The 12,114-nt window shown below is 43.3% G+C and overlaps 1 protein-coding gene across 1 annotated transcript; it reads left to right on the forward strand.

The window, feature by feature from the left end:
- Positions 1-1,016: 1,016 nt before the first annotated feature.
- LOC100055943 (putative MAGE domain-containing protein MAGEA13P) lies at positions 1,017-2,468 on the forward strand. The gene has a single exon (XM_014729227.3). The coding sequence runs from the start codon at positions 1,017-1,019 to the stop codon at positions 2,466-2,468; it is 1,452 nt and encodes a 483-aa protein (XP_014584713.2).
- The last annotated feature ends 9,646 nt before the right edge of the window (positions 2,469-12,114 follow it).

The raw sequence follows: 12,114 nt of genomic DNA on the forward strand, positions 1-12,114 counted from the left end.
GAGGGAGAAGTCCCAGCCCGTGCTGGGCACTGAGGTGAATACCCTGAGGGATGACTAAGTGTACACACCACCCCAAAACATACTAGGTCCAGGCCCTGCTGGCCTGGGGAATCTGAGGCAGGGGTGGCTGGATGTGGCATCTCCTCACTTTTGTCTCATTGGTCTCAGGGAGGTGCAGGCCTTGTTTTGATAGGGCAACTTCACATCAGCAGAGGGAGTCACATTGGTCAGCCCAGGGAGCAGCCCCAGGCGCTGCCAGAAGTTAAAGTGAGGACCCTGGATAAGGATTGAGGGCCCCCCCAGCCCTTGGAGAGATAAGACCCATTCTCTGCCCTGCTTCTACCCTGGGAGGCCCTGGTGCATGGTGTCCAGATGTAGGACACCCTCACTCCCACCTGGTGGTCTCAAGGCGCTGGACTCAGTTCAGCAGAGGGATAAATCTAAGGATGGGGTGGACCCCCTACTCAAGAACAGATGGGGCCCAGCCCCTCCCTGCCCTGCTGTCAGCCGTGATAGGACCCAGGGCTTGGTGGTTGAATGCAGCACCCCCTCACTTCCTCCTCTGCTGTATCAGGAAAGTGAGGCCTTGGTTTAAGGAGGGTGACCTCAAGTCAAATAGAAGGAAGAATCCCAAGATGAAGATTGATGATGATTCCCTATTTTAGGAGAGAGGGATCCCCACAGAGATCATCCAGCCCTTGCTTTCACCCTAGGGAGGCCCTAGAGAGGTGTGGCCAGATGTCTCAGGATTGTGAGCTCTTGTTCTGAGACTTTTGTCTCAAGCCAGCAGAGGGGTGGAGTCCAGGTCCTGTCAAGAGAAAGATGAGGACCTGAGTGAGCAGTGAGGGGACCACCCACCCCAGGACAGTGGGGACATAACAAAGTCTGGCCCTCCCCCTCCTCTTAGCACTGGGAGAGCCAGGGTTGTAATTGCAGTCTGCAGCCTGAGGTGCCCCCTCAACTTCTCTTACAGGGGCTCAAGTAACCCTGGGAGGGAGGGCCTTGGTCTGAGGCATATGTCCTTGGGTGAGCGGAGCAGAGGAGGCCAGGCAGTGCCAGGAGTCAGTCAAGGTAAGGACCCTGAATATCTACCAAGGGCCCCTACCCACACCAGAACAGAAGGGACAGCACAGTGGCCAACCTCACACACCCTACTGTTTGACCTGGAATCTGCAGGCCGTGCCAGCTGGCTACACCCTGAGGAAATTTCTCAGGTCTTCCAACAGGTTCTTAGGGGACAGATGAATCAGGAAGACAGGAGACCCCTTGAGCACTATCTAAGGGAAGACCTGTTAAGATGGCCTTTGTCAGAACTGACAAGGTTGAGTTTCTCACACTCTTCCTCTCTCCCTCAGGCCAATTGGCACCCATCACCCACCTTCTGCCCACACTCCTGCCTGCTGCCCCCAACACAAGTCATCATACCTCACGGTCAGAAGAATCAGTGCTGCAAGCTTGAACTAGACCTTCAGGCCCAAAGAGAGGTTCAGGGCCTGATGGGTGCAGAGGTTCCTGTAGCTGAGGGGAAGGAGGTTGCCTCCTCCTCTGTCTCTCCTTTGATCCAGGGCACCCCAGAGGTGGTGCCTGCTGCTGGAACAACAAGTCTTCCCCAGAGTTCTCAGAAAACCTGCTCCTCCCCCACTGCCATCAAAGCCACTCCATTGAGCAAATCAAATGAGGGCTCCAGCAGCCGAGAAGAGGGTCCGAGCACTTCTCAGTCTCCAACAGATCCTAAGTACTTGCTCAGTGATGAGCTAAACAAGAAGGTGGCTGAAGCGGTGCAGTTCCTGAGTGTTAAGTATATAACAAAGGAGCCCATCACAAAGGCAGAGATGCTGAAGAGTATCATCAGAGAGCACCAGGGCCACTTCCCTGCAATCTTCAGGAAAGTCTGTGAGTGCATGGAGGTTGTCTTTGGCATTGAAGTGAAGGAAGTGGATCCTACCAGCCACTCCTATGTGCTCATCAAAACACTAGACCTCACCTATGATGGGATGCTGACTGATGACCAGGGCATGCCCAAGACAGGCCTCCTGATACTTATCCTGGGTGTGATCTTCATCGAAGGCAACCGTGGCCCTGAGAAGAGGATCTGGGAGGTGCTGAATATGATTGAGGTGTATGCTGGGAGGAAGGATTTCATCTATGGGGAGCCCAGGAAGCTCATCACCAAAGATTTAGTGCAGGAAAAGTACCTGGAGTACTGGCAGATGCCCAACAGCAATACTCCATGCTACAAATTCCTGTGGGGTCCAAGGGCCCATGCTGAAACCAGCAAGAGGAAAGTCCTGGAGTTTTTCGCCAAGGTCAGTGGGGCTGACCCCACTTCCTTCCAATCCTGGTATGAGGAAGCTTTGAGAGATGAGAAAGAGAGAGCCCAGACGAAAGTTGCCACCACCGATGGTACTACTGCTATAGCCAGTGAAAGTTCCAGTGTCACATCTAGCGGCTTCTCCTGCCTTGAGTGAATTCTGAGGGAGATTCTCCACTCTGTGTTTGAAGAGGTCAATTAAGGTTCTAAGCAGTGGAGGGTTGAGTTGAAGATTTTATCTTTTTTTGCTTTTTGGTATTTTTCAAATGTTCTTCCTTGTAAAAGGATTATTAGTTTCAGAGTCTAGGTGTATTAATGACATTGGTTACATATTTATTGCTGCTTATCAGATTTAAGAATAAGAATTTTGCCATTCCGTAAAACAAATTCAGAAGCCTTCCATCTTATTTTGTGGCCTGATGCAGGATAGCATGGCATTGGAATAGGAATTTCCTTAAAAATGTGAAAGAGCCCAGCAGTAAAATAGATGGGATCAAGAAATAGGGAAAAATATGAAAGATGATTATCCCAGGATTCCCGTATCCCATTTAGTCTTTTGTTTTGTAAAATTAAAGCTATGTGCCTGGATTTGCTTGGCTAATTCAAGAATGTATGTGAAATTAAATCTTAATAAATGAGAGCCCTGGCTCACTGGCTCATTTATTCCTATAGGTGTGTCTTACAGATGAGAGCAAAACCTAGAATGGAAAACTTCTTTTAGCAGTTCCTTTGGGATGTGGGTAAACCAGAGAGAAATCTCCACCTGGAGCAGGTGTGGAAAGTGTCCTGCAGTCTTGTCCCCATGCCACTCAATGCAGTGTGTAAAGTGTTCTATACACATTGTCTGCAAGGATTTCCTGATGATAGGGTGATAATCCTTTGAAGTGGTGCCCAGAGGCTGGCACTTTTTCCATAGTCTGGCAGAGCCAGAGCCCACTCCCTTGAAAGGATGTTTTAATTAGGTTATCTTGAGTGTAATTTGGACAACTCTAAGCAATAGCATATTTTCAAAGAGGATGAAATGAATGAAAATAGTGGTTTGAACGGAAGGGCACTGGGAGGGAGGAAAGGAGTTAGTCCTTGATTCAGATTCAAGGAGCTTTGAGTTGCGTTCAGCTGGAGAAGACTTCCTCATATCCAAATTAAAAATACATCCACTAATGGGGAAAATTTACTGTTATCTACAAAGTAGCATTTTTGACTCACTTGATGTTTTGTGTCCCAGAATGCTGCATATTCTCTGAGATGTCATGGAATGCACACACACACATACACACACACACAGTCCCAGAGGAAAGAGAGATAAAGTTTTAGAAATTACTGCCATTCATTAATGATCCAACAAATGCCAGGAGGCACTGTGCCAGTTGCTTTACTTAATTACATTACATTCCAGCAGTCCTACAAGATCGGGCTTATCAAACCTACTTCACAGACGAAGAACCTAAGGCTTATAGCACTTGGCAGTTGGCCCAAGATCACTTGTATAATAAGTGACAGGACTAGCACTAGATCCCTGATCTGAACTCACCTAGGCCCAGGCTGTTCCCACTCCTCTCAGCCCAAGGCAGACCTTCTGTCTCTTAGTTTATCTCGCCTCTCAGTACTCCATAACGTCTTTCAGGCAACAAAAAGAAGGGCCCTGTGGCCGAGGTACTAAAAGCAGGGCTAATGAAGGAAGGTGACAGTGAGAATCAAACACGATTTGGGGATTATCTGTGGGCTTTATTTACCTAGTGTCCTCTCAGAGCTCCAGGGTTCCTTGAGAGCTGACTTTACCCAGGTGCTAGCATTTTTGTCTGGTCTAAGCACTTTCCTACTTTATAGACCTCCCCCTGGTCTTCCCCTGTGTGTCTTCTGGAACCTGGCCTGCTGACTAACTCGTCACTTCCTCTTTGTCTGACACTGTGTGCTGCTCCCGGTGGAACAACCCAAAATCACCTGCCTCAGCCCTGACATAGAGCATTCCTACTCCCTGCAGAAGCCATCTGGCTGTTCCATTCTCCTTTCTAGAACCTCCGTAGCAACAGCCCCTTTGAAGTAAAAGCGCACTTTGGAGAATGTTTACGACACCTGGGTATCCCTCCTGGCATCTTCAACACACTCTCAAATTATTTTTCAAAGGAGCTAGTGAATAGAGCCTGATTTGCACATAATCTACTGGTTCTTGGGATATAACCCTGAAGTTAGGGGTTTTGAAATGTCACTGATATTTGCAGTAGGATTCTAATAAGATGTATAATTTGAAACAAGCCACTGGTCACATCGACAGATGGATGAGATTACATAAATGGTCAAAAACTAAAGCCTCCCTCATAAGCGGAAGGTGAGGAAACACCATGGAAATCTCTATATAAGCGAACATCTGCAGGGGCTGAATTCCTCAAACCCTGGAGTCCTCCTAGGAGGTGAACCATTGTTCCTTAGTGGACACGTTAGCTCTGATTAAATAAGAAAAAAATAATTAATCATCCTTCCACTGCCTCTTGTCTGTGTATCTGCCCCGCGGGAAACTCCTGGTTTGTGGTATGCCTAACAGCACCTGTACAGGTGCTTGAGAATGTTTGCTCATGTGGAGGGTAGCAAGACTCACAAGTTAAGACTTTATGCCCTTTAAGAACAGAGAAAATTCTCAGCCTACTGAGATTATAGAGGCTATTGCAAAGGGAAGTGCAGAGCTCCCTGCTAATATTTACAGGATCCTTTGAAAACTACATGTGATCCTGTATTTAAAAGCACCTATCCCATAGCAGGCTCGTGAAAATGTTGGTGAATTTCCAGGCAAATTTGGTCTTCCCAGGAACTCCTTCAAGAAATGAAGAAGATTGTCGTCATAACAAATTATGGTAGTTACTTTTATTGAGCACCTATATGTGACAGTTTATGGGAGAGACTCCAAGTGCTCATCCACTTCTTGTCTTTCTCTCCTTCCTGGGCGGTCCACTTGGAGTTGGGCAGGAGCCAGTATGCCATTTCCATGTCGCCTCTGCCACTCAGCAGCAAACATGGAGACCTTGTGTTGAGATAGCGGAGCTACAAGATGGAAGCGGCCTGGGCCCCTGGGTCACCTGAGAGTGGAGAATCCCTGCCAACCCACATTGGAATTTATGTGCACAACAACAACAACAACTTGGTTGTATTAAGCCATTCAAATTTCAGGATTTGTTTGTTGCATAAGTTAGCAGTTGCTTTAACTGATTAATGCCCAGTGCTTATTTCTGTTGTTAGGCTTATGTAAATATTTTAATTACAAAGGTAATTGTGTATATATACCTATTTGCAAAACATTCTGAAAAGACAGATCAATCACAATTCTTTCCTTTACAAAGTACCCCCCAAATTCAGCCCTCTCCTCAGGGTTAACTGCAGTTAGTAATCTGATGTGTATTATGTTAAACCTGATTCCAGGCTTTTTTTTATAGATATACTATAAAAATATATTGTGTTTTGTCAACATGCATGGGTAATGAGCACATATTCCTCTGACATTTGCCTTCGCCGCTTAATAAAATGGATGCAGAATCTTCCCACGGCAGCACATATGGATCCACCTCGCTTTAGTAAATACTCTCTAGAATCCTGAAGTATGTATATGCCATAATTAATTAAACACTTCTTCTCCTGATCAATGCATAAGTTGTTTCCTATTTTTTGTATAATTAATAGAACTTAAATCTACATCTTTGAGCATGAATTCTTAGGCAAATGTGTGTGTTTTCTCATAAAAAGACATTTTAATGTGGAAAATTGGATTAAAGTGGAAAGGGTGTGAATATCTTAAGTTTTTATAAATATTGCTGAAACTTTATTCCAAAAATGCTGTAACAATTTGTTTTCTCATAAATTAATGTACTTTAATAACCTACATGCTCAGAACCATTTTATACTATCAATCTTTCAAATTAGGGGCAAAATTATGGGAGAAAAAATATTGTCTCACTATTGTTTTATTTGTGTCTTCCATTTCCTCACTAGATTAAGAAGCAAATTAACTTACTCCCTCACCCATAAAAAGCTGGGTTTCTGCAGCGATGGCCTGAGTAAAAATATTCCTCTGGGCACAATTTAAAATTCTAAAATGTCAGCAGGACAGTTCTCCTTTACTTGAGCAAGGATTTGGCCAGAATGACCAGGAGCCAGGGAAGTGGACCAGACAAGACGTCCTCAGTCAGGGAAAGGCATTAAGAGCATCCGGAGAACAGCAATTGCCAGAGTCCGTGAGAGAGACCACATGCAAAACCAAGTCCAGAGAGCCCCAGGCAGGCTGGCAGTCAGGGCTCTGAGTCCAGAGTTCAATTTAGGGATGAGAAGAGTCCAGAAGGAGAGATGATGGGGAAACTGGGTGGATGGTACTGGACAATTTACATGAATAGGCTTGGGAAAGCTCAGAATCATCATTACCAGCTGGAAGTCTCAGTGTGGTCTGAGTAGAAGGCGAACTGGAAGAGAGGCCCAGTGACATGCGAGACACTACCTCCTCCCTTAGAGTCTCCCCTGTGTCCTATCAGGAAGAGCATAGCTGCTCCCCTGCATTATTTGGGTGAGCAACACTCTTGAGTACTCTAGTGGTCCAGTGCAACCTTGCCAGTGTCCTAGGGCTGGGAGCTGTCTTGATGCCTGCTGGAGGTGGGATGCTCCCTCTGCGTACAGTGGACCCTCCATAGAGACTGGGGCTACGTGAGTGAGTGGGGTTGGGGACTGATGTCTGACAGTTGAGACAGGCCAGGGACACCAATGAGCAGTGGAAGGGAGTGTGCAGCTGCAGGGAGGGAGGAATTGGAGGGGCAATGCCCTGGGACTAATCACCTCAGTGACTGTGCAGGTAAAGGGCTGGGTGTGGACGTGCCTTGAAATAGTTCCAGCTAGTGTCCCTGGCTCAGGCTGCTTTCTGCGGATTCTGAGCTGTTGACACAGTAGAGGGCAGGTTCCCTGTGGCTATGACTGCTGGTCTACGCTGCCACCAGATACTGTCTGGGATAGAAGATTGGCCCACGGTGCAGACATTTGCAGGGCGGATGGAAACCTGTAGAGATGGTGCTCTTCATTGTTAAACTGAATGGAGGCGAGGGGATGCGGGAAGTCCGATGCAGAAAGCATCATGTACTATCCTGTTGAGAGCATCTAAGACGGTGTCTGCTCATAGGGAGGAGATGTCCAGAATGACACTCTCAGTGAGAGTTTCCCATGGGAATTCTGAAGTTACATGAGCAGCTGTAGCACTCTGCGTTTTTTCTCCACAGAGGCAGAAGGCCCAGGCATGTGGTAGGCTCCACATTTTGAACCAGCAAATGTGAACTTCTGGTACTTAGATTCATTCATTCAATCATTCATTCATTTATCCAGCAAACATTTCTTGAAAATATGCTCAAGAAAATGACAAAGCACTTAATTCAGGCTGGAGATTAGGTTAGGCTGCATCAATAGAGGTCATTTGAGGCCATAGGTTTAGGTAAAATTGAGGTTTGAATATATGGCAGTCATCTCCTCTCCTGCAAAAACAATTGGCAGCCAAAATCACACAAAATTTGATATATCCAAGGGAAAAAATTAAAGGGAGAAAGTACTCACTCAGAAAAATGCATCAATCTAAAGAAAATTTTCTGTTTCTATATACATATACTCATGTATATATGCATATATATATATATACACACACATACATGCAAACACAACACAGATATATGTGAGTATCTCAGGTCCCTTTTAAGAATCTACTCTTGGCATCCTTTGTCCAAGTCCAAGCTTATACCCACCAGTACCCAGGCACTTATTTCCTCTAAACTAGTGTGTCTGTTTTAGGCACCTGGCAGCCATGTAGTAACTAAAATTTCTCAGAACAAGAGGCTGGAAGTCCAAGGTAAGTAGAGGCTGAAATTCCATAACGCACCTATATCTAATTGGTGGACAGCAATTGTCAAAATTTTAAATGTGGGACCTTGCATTCCAACTGAAACCTTCAAAAGAAGTCCAACCCATGAACAAGAGGAAGGCAGAGCAGTCTGGTTGAAGTGAGGACCACAAGCCCAGAGTCCTGCCTACCCAGTACCTTTCTCCCTGGGGGGTAGTGGGCCCTGTCACCCAGCCACAGAACTCTAGCCTTCCCTCTGAGCACTGCTGGGAGAGCTCTGTGCTAGAAGACCCCTCCTCGGGCTGTGGACTTCGTCGTGTCCCTGCACGGGCATCTATCTGTGTGGACTCCATTCTGCCCAACACATTGAATCCCAATTTTGCTGCCTGGCTTTCCAGCACTGCCAAAAACTTGTGAGCCCCCAACCTCTGCATCCCCAGCTTGCTTTACCATCCCATTTCTCATTCCCCAACTCTTCACTGCCCCACCCCTGACGTAGACGCACACAGGAACACACTGTCCTCCTACCCACACATCTAGTCTCCGTTCTCAGCAGGTTTTTCCTTCCTGCTGACCCCAATCTCAGTCTCTACCTTCCTTCCTAGGCTTGCTTCGAACTCTCTTCTGCAGATAGGCCTCTGTTAGTGTCTTTACCTCACAGCTTCTCAGCATAAAATTATACAGAGGGCCTTCTCTGACTTTTTACCCATGTTTCACTATGAAGGCAAAACCCTTCCAAGTACTCTAACTAATGCCACATGAATTAGGAGGATTTTGACTCTGACTAATGGGAACAGGAACTATTTCTAGCCCCATATTAGTGCCAGAGTTCTCTGTCTGTGCAGCAATCTCCTCTCTAGTATTCTTTCATGAAAATTTTAGCCACCTTTGCCTTGCTAGACTCCCAGCTTCATCTCCTCAACTCAAGGAGACTGTCCGGTCTCTGCCTCTGTGCACTGTGGCCTGCATTATCTTCTCAAGAAATAAACTGTGCTACATAGGACTTATCTCGTTTGTTTTCCATTTTTAGACATCACTGTCCTTCATGGTCTGTAAATTGTCCAATAAGTTCAAAATTGTTGTTTCATATATTTCATCTGGATTGTTCGATATATCAGGTAGGAGTTTACTTCCTGGTACTCCATTGTGGCCAGAAGCAGAAATCCTATAATCCAAATTTAAAATCTAAGTTATCTAGGCATGACAAATGTCCCAAAATTTCAATCTTACTCAAATTAAAATCGGGATTGAAAGGCTGTGGGACACACTTATGTTAATATAGACATACTTACATATAATTGGGAGGATATGCAACAAAATACCAACAATGCTTTTCTCTGCTAGTAGAAATATAAATGATTTTTTCTTATTTTCTTATTTACATTCTTAAAATTTTCCAACATTTCTGAAACACACATGAATTACCTTTATAATTATAAAATATAAATACTTTAAAATGTGATTTTGACTACCAAAAATAAATACACATTCTCTAGATGGTTTGTTTGCGATATTGATCAACCTCTTGACGGATTCTACCGAACCTATAGCGTGCCTACTGCTTGTTTGACAAGAAGGAAAAAAAAAATACAATCCAATTAGTAAGCGATGTGTAGTCATACAACTTCCCTCACACTTTCAAAGACGATGCTGCCCAGATAAGAATCCATCTTCTTTTTAAAGCCTCTCTCCAGAAAAAGTATTAACTTACATTTTAGAAGAAAAAATCATATTTACATCTAAATCATGTTCCCCATGATATAATTAGATCCAATATTTATATGAAGGACTGAATACAAGCAATTTTGGGAGAAGGAATTATAATTATCACATTCATTATTATGAATGTTGTTTATACATCTCTTGTCAAAGCTCATAATAAATAAATCATGTTATTTCAAAATATGTTCTTCAGTCATTACTGCATTAATTCCAGGTTGCGCCTGAAAACGCACTTTTATTTTCCTATGATTGATGCAACATTTTCATAAGAATGTTTATCACTTTCTTTCATAGACTATTATTAACACACAGCTTCTTAACACATGATTATTTTTCACAAAGTAAACATCACGTACAAAGTGCTGTGATTCATAATTTTGATAGTGCTTCTCTACTGTATGTATTATGTGCTTTGTTGTTAGCTACATCTCTCATACTCATTTTCAGCCCTCAACAATTCCACCGTTTCAATGGCTACAGTCACACACTGCCCTAACAAAGCTTAAATGGTCATTGATAGGACTCCATATTAATTGTGTGCCTTAGGATTTTCTCATCACTGTATTGCTTGTTCCTTGTTCTTTTCTTTTCTTTTAGAAGACCACACAGCCTCTTTCCTCATGTGAGCATTTTCTCTTTATTTGTTAGACCATAGCCCTCTGTGTGAAACTAATCAATCCCTGAGTTTTACCAAATGAGGTTGATGCAAAGATGTTTCTATAGATTTTCAGTTATAAAATACATACACGTTATTTATTTCTTTGCAATGGAACAATCTTATAATGCTTTTATTTTTCCCTTTTTACAATATGTGTTCACATTCTCCAAAAAAAAGATGCAAATGAATTAATAAGGACCAGTATCTTTGCCAATACCATTTATTTAACCAACACCATTTAATAGTTAGATAGAATTTTCAAAATTAAAACTTAATTTGTAAAATGCAAAATTAAAAGTGCTCCTTAGTTTCCCACATTATCACCTTATTTCCTTTATATGCATTTTCTGTAAATCTAAATAATTTGATGACTATTCCACTTTTAAAGAATTCCAACCTACTACTATAAGATACTTATTCATTTAGATGATTACCATAAGTGTCCTTTCATTTTTACCCTTTCTGCAAACTCCTTTATCATATTTCCTTTTCTCTATACGCACAGTTTCACATACTTTAGGCTGTGTCTGCAATGGACTCAATCCTCAAATAACACTATTTCCCACAAATGCATATGTGTTTGCAGGTGGGACGTTTGGGAGCTAACTAGGTCATGAAAGTGGAGTCCTCATGAATGGGATTGGTACCCTTATAAAAAGAAGCCAGAGAGCTGGCTAGTTCTCCCCCTGCCATGTGAGGATACTGAGGAGTTGGCAGTGTGCAGTCTGGAAGAGGGTTCTCATGTGAACCCAACCATGCTAGCACCATGATCTCACACTTCTAGCCTTCAGAACTGTGAGAAATGAATTCTGTTGTTGATAAGCCACCCGGTTTATGGTATTTTGTTATAGGACCCTAAGCTGACTAAAACAGTGTGCAAAACCATTGCTTTATTATACTCTGTTTTTGGTGATGATGACTCGCCCTGAGCTAACATATGTCACCCATCTTCCTCTTTTTTTCTCTCTCGCTTGAGGGAGATTAGCCCTGAGCTAACATTCGTGCCAATCTTCCTCTACTTTGTATGTGGGATGCCTTCATAGCACAACCTGTGAGTTGAGCAGGTCCACGCCCAGGATCCAAAGCAGTGAACCTGGGGTGCCAAAGCAGAGTGGGCGGAAGTTCAACCACTCGGCCAGCGGGCGGCCCCCATAATGCTCTTTTAAAAAAATTCTTGAATATTTCAGCTTCTCTGATCTTTTCAAAGAACCAGATTTTGATCCACTCATATTATTTATTGTTTTTCTAATTTCAATTTCATTGATTTCTGCTCTTATTTATATTATTACTCTCCTTATGTTTGCCTTGGGTTTAATTTAGTTTTCCTTTTTATAGCTTCTTAAAGTGGAAGCTGATAGCTGATATTTATTGAACTCAGTCTTTTCTCCCTTTCTAATATAAGCATTTAATGATATAAATTTCCCACTAAGCACTACTCTAGCTAAGTCGCATAAATTCTGATATGTTGTATTTAGATTTTCTTTCAGTTCAAAATATTTTCTAATTTCTCTTAATAATTTCTCTTGAAATATGGGTTAATAAAAATGTATTGTTTAATTTCCAAACATCTAGGGA

The sequence above is a fragment of the Equus caballus genome, chromosome X (genome assembly GCF_041296265.1).
Source record: "Equus caballus isolate H_3958 breed thoroughbred chromosome X, TB-T2T, whole genome shotgun sequence".
NCBI classification, from domain to species: Eukaryota; Metazoa; Chordata; class Mammalia; order Perissodactyla; family Equidae; genus Equus; species Equus caballus.

Bases quoted from the DNA above. Each gene is read 5' to 3' on its own strand.
- LOC100055943 (XM_014729227.3), top strand. From the start codon at position 1,017: ATGTCCTTGGGTGAGCGGAGCAGAGGAGGCCAGGCAGTGCCAGGAGTC.